Here is an 18,366-nt window from a genome sequence, read left to right as displayed (position 1 = left end):
ATGGGTGATGTCGTCACTCGGATAAAAACAGCAGAGACAGAGTGCGATCGAAATACAAGCTCGTACAAAGTAGGTGCAAGATATAATATAGATGTTTGATTTCAAAAGGACCAGACCCTCCTTTCCCATGTAAACTTCTTGAAATGATAAATCCCTCTATAGATACTAGTAAAATTCATCTTCACTAAATTACCCAGCCAAGATAAACAAGAGTTAGAAAATCATGTGCATTTCACATAAAATATTTCAAAGATTTTTTTGTGTTTTTTTTGTTAGTGCAGTTCAATCTCTTTTCATATTATTAGTATTTTATTCAGTACAAATGATCATCGATGAAATCATGAAATAAAAATGATAAATGTAGTGTTTAGCAGGCCTTTTAGCAGCATGCAATAAACTATGGGATAAGGGAGATAACTCATAGAAATTATTGATACTTTTGTTCAATTCTGATTGGTCAGTCTCCAGACAGCCATTGCTTAACTTTCCGTCAAAGGATAAAGAAACGGAGATAATTTTATGAAATGCTTAGTTTTATTTCAGAATGAAGATTATTTAAATTTTCTTTGTAAGTATGAGGGGAGAAGCTTTTGGTGGAATCGTCTTATTCGATCATTTGTTTGTGAACTGTTGAGTACTCGGTGGTCGCCAAGCGCAGAAATCGAGACTCGATTGGATCAAAAACATGGTCACAAAATATTATTGCAGGAGTTTTAATAGATATTTAAGTCTTTTTGCAGAATATTGGAAGTGGAGATGATGACGAAGATATGAAATGGCAGCAATGGTTGATTTTTCTTTTCAGTAATGGATTGCCAACTTTAATTTCAGACGTCACGACGGCCCACGTGATGGGAAGGGACAATGTAAAATATTTACAAAGTAGACAAAATACATTATATATTGATAGGTTAATGAAAGTTTCCTTTTAAACTAAACAAAAATAAAATAAGATTTTTCAAAAAAATGTTTACTGCAAAAACATGCATATTGGCTTAATATTAATAGTCCAAGCATTTTAGCAACTGTCAAATTTTAATGAACAGACTCTTTCAACAATAGTCATGATAGTATTTAATTAACTACCAGTATTAATGTTAACTTCCAGATGTCATGTTTGGAAATTTAAACAGTGTCAGTGAGCTCATACATATTATATTTAGAACAATTACCAGAGACATAATATATTGTAAATTCTTTTTTTGAACTCAGAAATGTTCAATGTTTTAGAAAGAACAGATACATTTGTAGGTATACATCACACACACAGCATGCACATGCTGCACACAAAAGAAAAAAGTAAGATGAGCAATTTTCTATAAACTTTCATCTAGAGACTTATTTGTTTTCGCAACATTAAATTAAGAATAGAAATTGGGAATGTGTCAAAGAGACAAAAACCCAAAGTAGAATACAGCCAATGTATAACCACTAGAACAAGATTAATTAAAGCCTACAGAAATTGTCATTGTGTGTTCTCTGTTGACTTGTTATTTTCATTTACTAGTTTTACATGTAGTTCATTGGCTATCTGACACCTTTTTGTTTATTTTAATTTATCATGTTTATAGTGTGATGTGAAATAAATTAATAGATAAAACATAACATTTTCAGTCAGGGGTACTACTTGTACAACGTCAAGTGTATTTTATTTACTTGAAGAAGTAAAAAAAAATATACACATATAAGTAAATAAATAATGTTTGAATAATCTCCCCTTAATTTTCTAAAAAATTTACTTGTATAAGTAAATTTTTCTTACAATACCACAAAAATTCTCGAGTTTTGAGATGTAAAATCATGCCTTTAATGATTTTTCCCAGGTTTGCTCAAATTTTTTCATTAAAGTTCAATGTTTCATCTCATTAATTCATCAAAGAAACTGATTGAGCAAAGATCTTGTATATTTGCGCAAGGCAATCGAAAATTGCTCCTTTGGGGCTTGTAAATGAGCAGTGTTATGAAGATAACAGACAAATGGGATTTTCATTGTCCATGAAATTACACTTAAATGATTAGTAAAGACATCTGTAAAGGGTACACAATTTAAAATTCTATTAGAGCAAAGAAATCTTAAGAATTCAAGAAAAGAAGAAGGGATGATTTTTTTACTTATACAAGTAAAAAATTCTGAATGCCTAAGGGACATAACTAAGCCAAATTTTTTTTACCTATACAAGTAAATAAAATTCACTTGTATAAGTATCCTACAAATTAACTTATATATGTATTTTTTTTTTACTTCTTCAAGTAAATAAAATACACTTGTACAAGTAGTACCCCTGACTGATTTTTTTTTAATTTAAAAACAACTGACAAACCTTGTATGATAAACTTTGCAAAACATTTGTGTGTATATAGTTACTTTTTGGTTTTTTTTCTTGACTGAGAACTTTAAGTTTTATTTTTGTTATTTTTTTTTTTATTACAGTCTAACTATTACAGATAACACTTCAGTTGACTGCTGCTGTTGTAATTCAATACAATAAAATTTTGTTCCTTGAAGTAATTGGAATTTGTAAGGGTATATGAGTATTGTTGTCTAGACGTGTTCCATCTTGCAGTAGAACTTGTGCTAAAGATGGACATCCTTTTGGGTTCACTTGTATAATTATATGCCGATGGCTTGTTGGAGTTGGGCTGCAGGCGCAGATCCAGAGGGGGGGTTCCGGGGGTTGGAACCCCCCCTTTTTTTTTGGACGATCAATGCATTTGAATGGGGACATGTAATTGGAACCCCCCCCCTTTGTCCTGGGTTAGGAACCCCCCTTTTTAAAATGGCTGGATCCGCCCCTGGGCTGTTAAATTTGATAACTTGTGCAGGGAAAGTATCACACACTATGCATCATGTTTAAGAACCCTTGAATCTATATTGGAGGGTTGGTAATATAAGTGAAGTTTTGCAAGTCTGTACATGTAATTCTCTCCCCTTCATCTTTTCCAGTAGCAGTCAAAATTTCTTGCCCTCTATCCTGTTTGCAGAAGTTAGGGTATTGTATTACTTGTTTATTTGCTCTCATCCTGAATATGCATGAAATATTTGCTGCTGGATGTTAAATGAACAATATTATATCTATGAGTGAACAAATATCAATGAAATTAGTTGATAGATTCTATATTCTGCAAACTATATTTTGTTATGTAAGAGATGCTTGTTTAGTTCTAAATGAACATAAATAATGTAATTAATTTAAGTTTTGTGCCTTGATTGATTTAATTTTATTATAATTCAAAATACATGTATGACTACATGTACAATGTTTCCATTGTTAGAAATTTTTTCTGCCAAGCATATCATCTTCAATTGTTGCATATTTGAAAGAAATGGTAATGTCATGCAAAAGGTGATAAATCAAAATGATAAAACATGTGTTAAACTCTCAACTTACAGAATATAGTGTTCTATGACAAAATTTGAGTTTGAGTTACTTCCCTTGGTCACCATCATTGAAGGGGAAAAAATGTTGATTTTCTTCTTTGACTACATGTATACATGTATAACCAACTTGACTCATGTAGTACAAACAAGTCTGATAAAAGATTCTTACTAGATCTTAGTGATGAATAACACAAGATTAAAGAAATAAAAAAAAAAATGTGTTCAGAAAACCACTTTTACTTTTAATTGTATTTGACTAATTTATGAGTGAGTTTGTGCATGTACATGTATACCTCCAACATAGTGACCAAACAGAAGTAGCTATTCCTAAACTTATTGTGTCAATCTTTTACTATCTATAAGTGTGAAATCGCTTTTAATGAATAATGTCTGGTGAAGTACCTTTTTTTATAGATGCAAGTAGAAAGAAGTCATAGGTGGATTTAGGGGGCAGGGGGTCTGTGCCCCCTTTTTCAGAAAAAAATTGGTTATATAGGGAATCACTGAAGTGTGACGGAATCCCCCCCCCCCTTTTTACGCAGTCAGTGGGCCCCCTCTTATGAAAATGTCTAGATCCACCTCTGGAAGTGCATGCTTGTAAAATGTAATTATGAAAGATTTTGAAACCCGGAGTTTATAAAGAAAATGTAAATCAGGAATTATTGACTAGATACTTAGGTAAAACAGGTGAGCAATTGCATGTACATTTACAATGCTACAATGTTTTAGTATTTTACTAATATAAAAAGGCACAGATTCGTAGTATTTAGAGAGATATATGATGATATTTTGACCAAAAGAATTTGGCTCTAACCTATAACTTAGTTACATTATTTCTGTTTTTAGGGTGTCAGGCATGAAATGCCCCCCTTCTGAATCTCTTCATGTAAAATAAAAATGCTGTTGATCATTAACATCATGCATGCATTTATCCAAATTCTGAAAAAAATAATCAAAAAATATTATTAGCAATATAAATATCATATAATGGCATCAATAAAAGTTGCACATAATGGCATTATAAGGCTCTTTTTTCCACTAATAGTGGGAATTGTAATGCAATATAAGCATTTCATGTATCAATGGTGACCTATAAATATACATATAAAATATAAACTGTTTGATTTACATGATACATAAGAGAATCATGGACAATTAATTGTTTTCTTAACATTTGTTTTATCAGCTAAACAAATGTTGAATATTTTAACATCATAATGAGTCCTTATACAAGGCTCAATGACAATGTACATACTACATAACCTGAAGTTCAAGATCAGCTTGTGACAGTATATATTGTATACATTTTGGCCATTTTATTTGAGATTAAACTAACAGACAGCAATACAACAACTTACTTATGACAAACTATAGGTCTAGAGATCACCATACTTCATTCAACAAAAACCAATGTTCACATCACATGAAAATTTAAAATTATCCTCAATCAAAGCAAGTTTTGAAATATAATTATATTGTGAATACATCACAGATGCATCAAATATTTAGAGGGGGCAGGACCATTTTTGGGACGTCAGGATCAGGTGTTTTTAAGCTCAGGATTTTGGGATTGATCCTATTGGGCTCCGGGAATACTTTTTTCAAATTTGGGACCCCGGGATTTCATATTTTTAAGCCCGGGATTTCAGGGTCAGGATCCCTTGGTCCCCCTGACTGCTTAAGAGGGGGGGCACTCACGTCATGCTGCAGTGATTCCCTATATAATTATCCTTAAATCCACCTCTGTTACATGTCTGGCAGGTTTCATCTGATCTTGACCTCATTTTCATGGTTCATTTGCACAGACACTTGTCTCAGAATTTTTTCTCCCTAGATACCTTAATATACTTATATTAAGATACATGTAAATGTATATAGGAATAAAAACACAAGACAAGTGCCTGTATTCATTTGATCTGTTTTTCAAATTAACTATAAACAATGGGTCAACTATAATTTTTGTATAAGCAATGCTTGTAAAGTGAACATATCTGAAGAGAAGAATTAATCTAGCCTTGACCTTATTTTCATGGTCATTAGTCAATGTTTTTTTTAGTTCATTACAGTGGCAGATCCAGAAATTTTTATAAGTGGGGCCCATGGCTGCCTTAGAGGGGGCCCACTCCCGTCATACTTCAGTTATTCACTATATAATCAACTAAATTTTTCCCAGAAAAGGGGGGGGGGGGCTAAGTCTGCCTCTGCTTTGTTCAAGGTCAAGTTTTCTTGATTTGGTATGGTTATTTTTATACAACATGTGTTAGCAATATACCAACTATATTGGGTGTATAAAATGATTGTAGGGTGTACACATCTGTCTGGCAAATGTCATCTGATCTTGACCTTTGAATATTCATAGTTCATGTTTAATTTCAATGTTAATTTTTCATTGTTTGTATGTTTCTTTGGTAATATTAGCAAAAGAACAACTATAATTGGCGTTTGAAATGATTGTACGTAGTACATGTCTGTCTGGTATGTATCATCTGACCTTGACCTTATTTTCATAGTTCATTACTCAATGTTTGTTTTCATGATTTGGCATGTCTTTTTTATACTATTAGCAAACGGTCAAGTACATTTAGTGTATGAAATCTTTGTATGGTGTACATTATAAAAATAATTGAATTACAAGTTTGTCTGGCATGGTTTATCTGACCATGACTATTTGATCATTGATAAATGTTGTTTATGAGTTACTTCTAGCAAAACCTTTATCTTCAAGACTTTCAACATTAAATTAATCACATGGTCAGTAAACAGTGGCGGATCCAGCCATTTTAAAAAGGGGGGTTCCCAACACAGAGTAAAGGTGGGGTTCCAACTATATGCTCCCATTCAAATGCATTGATCAGCCAAAAAAAAGGGGGGGGTTGCAACCCCCGGAACCTCCCCCCCCCCCCCCCCTGGATCTGCCACTGGTAAAGCAGTTGAGACGTTTCAATGTGTGCCCTTTTCTAGGAATTCAGGCGCGGATCCAGAGGGGGGGTTCCGGGGGTTGGAACCCCCCCTTTTTTTTAGCCGATCAATGCATTTGAATGGGGACCTGAAGTTGGAACCCCCCTTTGTCCTGGGTTAGGAACCCCCCCTTTTTAAAATTGCTGGATCCGCCCCTGGAATTTAAACTACTTTAGCTGATATTGGGCCAAAGGTCCTTTTGAGCTATTGCTAGAACCCATAGAGTGTCTGTAACATAAACAAAAAAACATTTGTTCTGCAACAATCCATCCAAAATGTACTACTGGGGATTTATTATTATTCATTGGATACCAATTTTCATGGCTACATGGATACCAGAAATGTCCAACGAATTGCCAATTGACTGTATATTTACATGCAGACTTTTGATATTTAAGCCTTGTGGGGAGAAGTCTGAATATGCATACTAACCCGTAAATAATTTCATAAAAGCAATTAAACCATTGCAGTTTCTTGTTGTAAATGATATTTAATGTATATTGAAATATTTTTTTACGCACAATTGGATACATCTTTTCCTATAATGAATACTTGTAATTGAATATTCTTCTGTTGGTACATTTAAAACAGATGAGGATCCAGGATTTTGAAAAGGGGGAGCCTGAAAGTAGTCAACGTTTGGAGTGTGACATTTAAATTATTTGTCTATACAGTAATTGTACATGTAGCTCCATTAAGGATGAGGTGGACCCCTTTCCCCTCTCCCTCCTAAATCTGCCTCTTCAGAAGTGGATGCTTATATATATTAGAATGTATGGAGAAATTCAGATTATGTCTGTAAAAGGAGGTTACAAACAAATGTGAGAACAACCTGAACAAAATAAAAGAGTATATTTCTTTCAGTTTGTTTTGCATATTTAACTGAAGTATTATATACTAGTATTAGCTATTTTTTTCAAAATTATAAATTTAGATGCTATGCCATTCATTTGGTATTGATCTATAGATATACTTTCTTGTCCATCCAAATAGATGTAAATGCATCAGTTTCACTCTAAAGTTTTGCATTTATATTTTATCTTTTCAGAGTAATAAAAAAAATATACTGATTTTTTTTCTTGTATTAGATTTTTTTCTGATATGAAAACAATTCTTCAGTAGAACAAATGCTGATCCCTGTCAATAAATAACATATAAAGAGAATGTTGGGCAGACAGCAATCCATTCACAAAAAATACACATTTATTTGAGCATGTGTTACTAGAAAGGTTTGCATGGGCAAGATCATAGCTAATCCTTCCAGAGTTATCTCCCATTGCCAGCAATTTTAAAATGAAAAATTTAGTTAAGATTGGAACATAAATGACATTAACACTTTCAATCCTAGCTTTTACTTTATGAAATATTATATTGAACTGAAAACTATCTAATTAATTGCCACAAACCTTTTTTTTTCAAAAGAATGATAAACATAACAGTTTGCCATTCACTTTATATGGAGGAGGTGATATCAGCCTGAGGCTTGAGTAAACCATGTTTTTTAAGCTTTAAATATGCATTAGTTTAAGTATAATCTCTTGTTATGATTTTAAGAAAAAAATCCTTAATGGAATAAGTTCAGCGTTAAACCACAGAAAGTACAATGGAGTGAATGGACTCCTCCCCACACAATGGAAATTAAAAATATGTCCTCCCAGGTAAAGGAAAAAATATTCTAGACTTTATTGTCATGAACAAGAACAGGTACATGACTTTTTTTTTGTTTTATTTTGGCTTGTCAAAAGTTTATATAAAAATGTTGGCAAACGAAAAAATTAAATGATGATTTGAATTATGGATATTGTGTAAAGCAAAATATTGTCCTATGAAATATTGTACCACAAGACAATATTTCATAACTATGTATCATGAAATATTGTTCTCATCTATGGAAAAATGTCCAGAGAAGGACAAATTTGCATAGTGAAATTTTGTCTGTATATAGACAATATTTCACAGATGAATACTATGGAACTTTGTCTTGTTAAAGGGAGGTTATATTTTGTGTGAATTGAGACAATATTTCACAGATGAATACTAAGAAATTTTGTTCTGTTAAAGGGAGGTTATATTTTGGTTATATTTTGTGAGTATTGAGACAATATTTCATAGACAGATTGTCATGGAATTTTGTCTAATGAAGGGGAGGTTATCAACATATATTCATGTTAGAGAAGGTATCGAGGAAGGTATATAGGAATTTTTGTGTATATATTTACAAAATAAGTGATTGTCAGTACATTACTTTGTACTGTGCGAGTGTAATTAATTTAAAATAATGAAACATACAATGGAGAGTTGTCTCATTGGCACTCATACCACATCTTCCTATATCTATTTGACAATTAATAAATCTATAACTAACCATTTGTAAAGTATCTATGCAAATTTTAAACTCACTATTAGTAATAATATAAATTCCTTACTATAAAAAAACATTTTAGTTATAAATATAAAATGTGCATGAAACATGCTTGTGTGCTACTATTTCTAATTATGTAATAATTCGATTAAAAAAGATTTTCAAAGCCAGTATTGATCAGTATTTCATAGTGAAGTATTGGCATGAACAGAATTTCATAGTAAAATATTGTCCAGAAGGAGATGACAAAATGTCATGGACAAGGACACTATTTCATTATAAAATATTGTCAATGACAATATTTCATTTAAGAATTGAATGCTTCTTTTTGTAAATTTATTGGGGTGTAAAAGCGTTGACCGAAGTACATTTTGTATGAAGCGCAGAAGCGCTTCATTCTAAAAATGTACGCACGGTCAACGCTTTTACAACCCTATAAAGTTACAAAAAGAAGCATTCAATACTTATAATTACATTTTTTAGCTATGATCATGAAAACACGAATTTTATATATTTTATTATTTAATTCACCTGTGCACTTTATTGTTGGAGCACGTGTTATCATGAGTGAAAAGTTGTATTGAGCATTGCAACTGCTTACGGAATAACACGTGATGTGCAGTTAGCCAATCAGAATAAAATATTATAATGAAACATCTAATGTAATTATTATGAAATACTGTCAGTGGACAACATTTTATATGAAATTTTGTCCGACAGACAATACTTCATGGGGGACAATATTTTATGTTACAATTGCTCTAATATAGTCTAGACAAAAAGATGCTCAGACATATCCACCATAGAATATTTTATACACACAGGTATACTATACTGCAAAAGATGATATTCACCATTATAAGTGTAATTTCCCTTTTAATGTACAAAAGGAAAAATAATTGAAGAAAACTATTTGCATACACATGAAATTGTCAAACAAAATGGATTGATCATGGTTTTTTTTGTGATTATGTTAGTTTTTAAATTGATTACAATCCTAGATCAACTGGATTTCAGATACCTGGTGTATAAAATGATAGAACAGCAAGCTATAATTAGGGCCCAAAATATGATAAGTGTAAAACCATTCAAACAGGAAAACTAACTGTCCAACATGTCCTTCTGACAGGGTTCATCTTACATTGTCCCTATTCAGTGTTCATGGTTAGTTTTTCATCATGAGCTTTCATCATTTTCATCATTTGGTCAGTTCCTAAGATCAGATACTGAAGTTCGAATAGGTGAAGTTTTTGTGTTAAGAATGTAATGTGTGTATGTTTTATCTTAACTGTAACCTCATTTTCATGGTTCATTTATTACCTGTATAAATTCATGATTTGGTTAGTTTTCTGATACTTTTAGTAATTACTTGCAACTACATTTGTATCTCTGACTTTAGAATGGTAATATGGTGAAAATGTTATAATTGGTTTACCTTTCTATGTTAAGACACTTTTTTCTGATGCCAGTTTCTCAGATATTATAGATGAGGGTTTTGGATGGGGTTAAATGATTAAAGAATAATGCCCTTAAAAAATGAAGATTAGAGAATAACTGGCTAAAAAAATGAAGATTAGAGAAAAAAGGGGTTTATTTTTTGAAGATTTAATAGAGAAGAACAGGGTGAATTTTTTGAAGATTAAAAAAAAAAGGGTGAAAATTAAATGTTGACAGAATAACAAACTCCTACTTACAGTTTTCCCAACTAGAAAAGAGTGTTTTCATTTAGACATTGTTTTGTGGCTTTATGATAAAAAAACATGTTTTTCTTTCTTTTCTTATAAATACATACTTGTGCACAATTATAAAAACATCCCCAAACTGACAACACACATAAGATGAATAAATGTTTGGTGCTTCAGATAACCTAACATTTTGAATGGACCTTTTACTATGAGGACCTTTTTAACTTGCTTGTCTTGGGTCTTTTTCTTTTTTTTTGGCCACGGTGCTGTCAGTTTATTTTCAACTAATGAGTTTGAATGAGGCTTTGGTATATCTTTGCCTCTCTTTTATAAGAAAATATCAGATATATTATTTACCCGTTCAATAATTTCTTAATCCAGTAATTAAATTCAATAAAACATTTCTTTAAATATTGAACTGTCTCCATAGTTTGGAATTCTTTAGCAAACATTTTTTAAGAATCCTAATGATCATTTAGTTGATGTATGGGAGATAACTCATGATAATTTATTTTCTATTTTCTATCTTGTGGGAACTAGCAAAATTTCTGTCAATTTCTAATTCAGAATTTTAGGTTCCCTGATGAAATTTGACCAAACCACAACCCACCGTTTATGGAGCTATATTCTTTGTTAATATAAGTCTGACTTCTAATATTGTCTTGTTGGTAGAAGTGCCACTTTTTCAAAATCTTGGATCTGCATCTGGCTTATTTGCATTGAGCTATAAATTATCTGGTTTAGTTATAGATAGCTGCATTATCTAGCTATAAAGATGATCCCAAAAATGAAATTTTCTTATATATTTCCATATGAAATTAATAACTTTAAAATAAATTACTATAAATTTGTTTATTATGTAAACCAAATTTAACAAATTTATCCTAAGAGCTTACATTTTTCATAACTGATTATGTTTCATGATTTTTGTTGTTAAAAATGCATGCTCGAGACCAAAAAAAAATAAATATTTGATTTGAAAAGGATCACAGTGGAAATATTTGATTTGAAAAGGAACATACTAGTATTGGAAATATTTGAGTTGAAAAGGAACATATTGGAAAATTTTGATTTGAAAAGGAACACATTGGAAATCTTATATATTAAACCCAATAGATTGGAAAACTAAAATTTGATTTTTGTGAAAGATAGACTTCAATTGTAACTTACTGATGTTCTGTCAGATTTGTTTTGCTAGTAAATGGTGATTTATAACACATCATTAATGAATAAATCATATTACATGTATTAATCACTTTCCTGGTGTCAAGAAAGGGGAGATAATCCACCAAACATTTGTAAGTTTTACAAGAATTTTTTATTTAGGCTCTTCACAATTCACTTTTATTAAATAATTCTATTTTTTGGTGTGGTTCAGGGGTCACTTTGATTAAATGTTAATAACTGCCATTTCTATTCCATGTTTTTCTCGGTGTTCTGTCTGTTTGGCAATTGGCTTGTCATTTGAAATATAAATAAAATTTCAAGACAAATTTGATTTATCATTATCTGGGTTAGAATATAAAGTGGTATGCCTGTATATGAGTCCATCTGCATGTGATCACTTCTACTCTTGTGGTACAGCTATGAATTGATATAATGGATATTTTGGTAGTTTTTACATAGTCTGTTTTATACAGCAGAAATTACTCCTTTTGATTTAAAAAATATTCTTGTCATGACTGTTTGACAGACTTGAAAGACCTTTAAAAATTGTGTAAGACAAATATGGAAGTTTGGAGCACTCCATCTTGTATACATGTGTACCTCATTTTTATGTAAAGACTATTCTTAACCTTAACAAAATTAGCATCATGTACATGCATGTAAGAGAAAACAGGTAGCAGTGGCACAGAAGTTAATTATTCAACATTTATTTTTTACTTAATAGGTTAGTTAAAAAGCATGGTTACCAGACTATGTACCAGTTTTGATATTTCTGTTATCATATTAATTGAAGGATGTGGTATAATTCATTTGTAATTTGTTTCTCTTTTCAGAAAATGGTATGGGAATCTTTTGTAACATGAAAAAAAGATGGATTTCAACTTCAATATTCCAAAAATCAAAAGACAGGCCACAAAAGGTATGTTTGTTGAGATACACACGTTTTGCTGTACTAAAAAGGTGTGTTTGATTGTTTGATTGTGTCATTGTATTGTGATGTATGTTTTCATTATTGAAATTCAAATACATGTACCAAAACACTATTCACAATAAGAGATCACAGAAATTATTGCCATTTGTTTGTCATAAAATAACTGGAGGACAAAACAATCAGCTTAATATAGCTTAAGACAAACTGGGGAAACTTTTGTTTCGCTTAAAACTGCAAATTACGGGCTGTTTTATATATAGTTTTCAAAAACCTTAATAGATGGATAAATCTAAAATTGGCTTGATGGATATTGAAGGTTCTGTAATATTGCCATTTTTTTAATGGGATGTTTTTTTTTATTTCAGATAATTTAAGGAGTGTAGCAGTAAAAGGTAGAGATGCACAAGATGTGTTGGATAATTTACAGAGATCATTCCTGGACAGGAATTTCAAAGCAAACTGGGAGGTTACATCCGTCTGTTTGGTGGAAAATAAAACCTTAGAGGATGCTTATAGGTATAAAAGATGTACAACACTTTTATGGTTTGTGATTCTGCAAATATTGTAAGCATGTTTCATTCTGTTGTGTAGAACTTCCAGTACACAAAATGCAGAAGAATGTTTTCTTCACATTAGTGTGTTAGTTCTGTTTGAAATAACTTTTTAGGAAAATTTGTCAGGGAGTTTAATGCTTAAAGGAAAGAGTATAATGCTGGTAAAGATTGACTTTTACACAATGGAATAAATTTAAACTTTATGATACTGCTAACTTGATGATTTTATCTAATCAATAAGCTTTTGGTTTATTTATATGAATATAGGTGTCAAGTGTGTAGAGAAAACCTACCTATTACAGTGAATATACATATATTACCAGCTCATTTTCCGTTTTGAGTAGACACTATATATAGACAATAAATTTTTAGTTTCTTTTAATATTATTTGTATTTGTATGAGGCTAAAAAACTGGTGTAATGCCAGTTTTAGCAAAACAGTTATTGTCTTTATCCTGCAATTGATATTGTAAACATTAAAAGACATACCGGTAACCTTTTGCCCACAACAAAAGCAGAATACCAGAAGAATGAAAACATCTAGTATACTTTTATCACTCCTTGTTGTCTGTACAACTGTATCAGTATAGTAAAAAGGTTGATTGCAGGATATTTAGCTCTCTGACTAACCCTTAGTTTTAAAACTAAATTGTTGACACACAGTTTCATAGAACACCAATTAGTTGTGGTCACAAATACTTTTGTCCTTTTTCGGTATTCATTTTAAATCAACTCTGTCCTTAATAGCATAGAATTACAACTAGTTTCATTCCTTTCACAGCTGTAGTCAAGAAGTGGGGGAGGGGTTGCACCAAAACATTTAACATTTTGTCACAGTAACTTCATATTTCTAAGGATCTTTAAAGGCACTGTCTTTTTGACAGATACATGTTTGATATTGCAAATCCTATTTTCAGTATGAGTCATGTAAAAGACTGATGGAACTTTCCTTGAATGCCCCAGTTCAGAACCGTTTTATATTGTTATAAATCAGAAAGATATATTTCAGAACCAAGAGAAATGAAATGAAAGAAGATGGACGACATTCCAGGGAGTTGGCTGAACAGTATGCATATGTTAGTATGAAAGATCCAAAGATTTCACAAAAAGTGGCACAAGATGGATTGAAAACAAGAGAATTAAATAACAATTCATTGGGTAAGGTTTTAATATTCATCAACATGAAACAAGCAGGAATATTTTTTCAGAGATAGATGATATAGATTAATTACCATGGAGATTATTTGTCCCCGCCCCCTCAGTCAAGGTCTATTGTAAACAGTTGAATAATCAGCAAGACGTGATCAACAAAAAATAGATATTAGTCATGAATTATATATTCTTTCACAATGAACAGTTTTACACTGCAGTTTGACGAAATCCTTCAGTTACAAATATATTTTCTAGAGATGTAACACTAGTTGTAGCATTTAATCTTCCTATTGAAAGTGAATGTGCACTCAAATTTCTATCTGAACTTATTGTCATGTTTTTAAAATTGTTACGCTTCAAGTCACTTAATGATTTTGACATTGGCATTGATTTTGTTCTTGCATGTCTTGATATTTGTGTTTCTGGAGTTGAAGTTGAAAAGTCTTCTACTGTCCATATAATATTTGGATCACTTTTGGCTGTTTTATTGTCCTCTTTACTTTTAATTGATTCTACATCAGAATTTTCACTTTCAGTTTTTGTACCTGCTTCAATTTCAATTTCATGTTTTGAGTCCTTTTTAGAAGTACAGCAGTTTTTACAGTTGTATTTATAGCACATGTTGAATATGCAGTCGCTGCATGGTAAACAAAACACACAACTACACACATATCTGCCTAACTGTTGGCAGTAGCCTGGACAACGTCCTAATCTATGCCATAGTCTGTGGAAGCATCCATTGTGTGAATCATGTACAACATTATCATCAGACCTAAAAAATGAATAAAAAATTGTAAATGAAAGCACTATATGTTAACCAAAATAATTTGAAAAACAAGGTTAATTTCCAACCACTTGGTTAAATTTTGTTGCACTCATGAAATACCATCTTCTACTTTGAAAAATGTATTTTCACTCCGGGAATAAACTGTTTTTAAAAGCTCCAGATATTGATTGATAGGTGTTTATGGCAACTATAATAATTAGCTACATACATGACATAATAGTTGGTAAAAGTTTAATATTAAACTTTCTGTTCCTGATCAGAAATTATAAAGAGCCGTTGAGTGGTGTAGATAGTTACTTGGAATCAACTCTATAGGAAAACCACAAAGTTAAATTTTCAACAAAATATGAATTTTCTATAGGCTTGTGTGCAGACTTTAGCTTAAGCACAAAAATAAATATCTAAGAAAATTTAAGTTTTCCTCAATCCATGAAAATTGATATCCATGAAAAATAAATAAAATCCACACTACATGGAAAATAAATTCATTTTCACCCTATGAACAGTACTTGAAAAGAACAAAAATGGACAAAATTATATCAAACTTACAAAATATAGTTGAAGAGGTCTATATTTATAAAACAAATCAGTCTTTTTACCCATTGAACATAATAAGAAAAGTAAGACTTACATTGTTTTTGGAAAATAAAGTCATGTATAAATCTATAGAGAAAACACCTAGATTGTACATGTATAATTGAGTGTAGATCTGATTCACAGGATTTCAACACTTGTAATGTTGTGTTGTTTACTCAACTTTTGAAGTACATAAAAGGAAGTGTTCATATATAGATTATAACTTGGCTTTGTTAATTGAATTAAAAAATACTTTTTTTATCAGTTTGAGGTTACATTTAGTTCAGGAAGTTGTGTCCTACATAATTATTTTAATTAGGAAACTTGTGATATATTAGATAGCAATTATATTTGGGTTGCATCCAAATCTTATTATAGATTTGTAAAATAAGATATTTCTAGTTATTAATTTTCATTTGATCATAACAAGAGCCATACCTAGAAAAATGAAAATAAAGAATTATTAAAACTTACAGATTACAAATGGAATTCAAACAGTTATAAGAGTTTTTATATGTACCCAATGTTATTTTGAAAATAAGAATATTTGGTATGATTGCTAGTGAGACAACTCTCCACAAGAGACCAAATGACCCAGAAATTAACAACTGTTGGTCACCGAACTGCCTTCAAAATTGAGCAATGTGCACCTGCATCAGTCAGCTATAAAAGGCTTTTTGACTATTTTATTTATATTAAAATTTTCTAATGCTACATATCATAAATACTAAAAATGTCAATAGAATGCTTTATCAACTCACCAAGTCACAAATCAAATATGTATCTTGTACATTTATTTACTTTGAGTTCTGAACTAGTAAATTGACTTTTCTGTATAAGGTTTAATGTGTAATATTTGATCAACAATATATTTTTCAGGTAACAGTAAGTTTGGTGTGTATCTGTGTAAGCATGCTGATGTCCAGCTTGGTCTGTTTGACACTTCTGGTCAAGAAACTTGTCAGCTGATGATTTTTAAGGTAAGATTCTTATTACCTATATATATTACTGATTACAATTGTGTTGAGGTTTGTGATTGGATAACAACACAGAGATGTCAGTATATATTCAGGAAACTGCCAGGGTATATACAAATGTTTTTATCCCCAATTGGAACCTCAAAAAACTCATCATAACACCGGTTACTATGTGACGTAGTCATAAGCTATCAGACTGTCAGAGGCTCACAGAGGAAAAATAATGACGTGCTTCAGTCAATAATACATTTTTGATACAAAATCACGCAATTTACACTTTAAATACTTTAATTTAATGTTAAAAGTGTTATTATAAATTATTACATACACAATAAAATTATGTTCACAGCAAATAAGAATATCCTTCAGGTATGCCGAACATATCAGGTTGGGTTTTTCAATATGTGTTGTCAACAAATACTTGCACTGGAAAATAACATTAAGTCAGGGGTAATCCGCAATATATGTGTAATTCAGGTCTCAGAAAGGGTATATACTGTGACATTCCCGGCTTAGGGCTTATATCCGCTTCGCCTTCAGCTCAGGGGATATAAACTGTAAGCCGGGAATGTCACAGTATATACTCTGTCTGAGACCTGAATAACATATAACATATACATTTGAGATATGAATAGAATGTTTGAGTTATCTCCCATTATATATGTTATTCTATTCATATAAATAGGTATACTACAAAATATTAGAATTTAATATTCCAAAACTTAAGAACAGTTTAAAAACAATATAGAATAAATTCATACACACAGAATATAGAAGCCTATAATAAACTGATAGTACAACTGTTTTTACCTGACCAGAGATATAAAAAGATGTGGTATGAGTGCCAATGAGACAACTCTTCATCCAAGTCACAAATTTGTAAAAGCAAACCATTATAGGTCAAAGTACTGTCTTAAAAACTGATGAACTATATGACACTGGACCTTAAACAACACCAATTAATCAAAATTTCACCTTTTGTTTATCCAGTTGGGTTAATAATAACATCATTAGAGTGGAAAGCAAACTTGTGTATATATGCGACTTGTACCTACCCAGTAATTTTAATTTTACTTACCGTGAATAAATGATAGTAGATAACAAATAGTTGATTTTCCAATAGTTATATCTTTCTTTAAGTTACTAAATCAAAACAATATTTAAATCAATGATTTTCAGTGCAAGCAGTACTGATGTTAAAGTGGATTTTTTGGAACTAGTATCAGTTTGAATTTATTAAAACCTAACAAATATGTGTAAAGTATTGAAATCAAATTTGGCTTTCATAAAATTAGTTATGGTTAATTTGAAATGAATTTACCACATCTTCTGTATTGGGAACAATATATAAAATATCATTTTAATTGTTTATTTTATATAAAATCAGTATTTACATTGTAATACATTAGGTCACCCTTGGGAAGAGTAAAGTGATGAACTTACAACCTACAATGAGTGTAGAACCAACTCCAAACTATGACTCACATATCAACCAACTTAAACCATCTCCTATGGATGTACTTAGTATACAGAATCACAGGTCACAGGTATGATACTTTTATACTGTGCAGGAGTCATTATTATTCACAGGATACACATTTTCATGGATTTTATGAATAAAGGCTGACTAGGTGAACAACTAATTTAAATGTAAAACAATGTAACAATTTTGTACAGGTTTGTAAAACAGACTTTTGAAAAACCATAACATTAATAAGCCACAATTTTTTTTTAAATTTTGTCAATCCACGAAAAAATTGATAGCCATTAACCCTTTCAACGGTATACACTGCATATGCCGCGATGACGTTCGTTGTCCGCCACTGTTATTCGCGGCA

At 31.1% G+C, this 18,366-nt stretch overlaps 1 protein-coding gene and 1 long non-coding RNA gene across 3 annotated transcripts in view; one reads left to right on the top strand and one right to left on the bottom strand.

Moving 5' to 3' along the window:
* The first annotated feature begins 444 nt into the window (after positions 1-444).
* LOC139487863 (uncharacterized) overlaps positions 445-18,366 on the top strand; it is a 39,887-nt gene continuing 21,965 nt past the window's right edge. For both annotated transcript variants that reach the window (XM_071273032.1, XM_071273031.1), the window contains exons 1-6: positions 445-568; positions 12,385-12,470; positions 12,848-12,998; positions 14,046-14,194; positions 16,431-16,531; positions 17,938-18,075. In XM_071273032.1, the coding sequence (XP_071129133.1) occupies positions 12,422-12,470; positions 12,848-12,998; positions 14,046-14,194; positions 16,431-16,531; positions 17,938-18,075 (588 nt within the window). In that variant the 5' untranslated portion in view covers positions 445-568; positions 12,385-12,421. The remainder of the gene's footprint in view (positions 569-12,384; positions 12,471-12,847; positions 12,999-14,045; positions 14,195-16,430; positions 16,532-17,937; positions 18,076-18,366) is intronic.
* Positions 14,187-15,755, bottom strand: LOC139487864 (uncharacterized). Its single transcript, XR_011655890.1, has 2 exons — positions 15,607-15,755; positions 14,187-14,960 (listed from the first exon to the last, which is right to left on the bottom strand). It is a non-coding gene; the product is annotated as an uncharacterized lncRNA (long non-coding RNA).

The sequence above is a fragment of the Mytilus edulis genome, chromosome 9, assembly GCF_963676685.1.
Source record: "Mytilus edulis chromosome 9, xbMytEdul2.2, whole genome shotgun sequence".
In the NCBI taxonomy this organism is placed as follows: Eukaryota; Metazoa; Mollusca; class Bivalvia; order Mytilida; family Mytilidae; genus Mytilus; species Mytilus edulis.
Note: the sequence above shows the minus strand (reverse complement) of the source record. Positions and strands in the feature narration are given on the sequence as shown.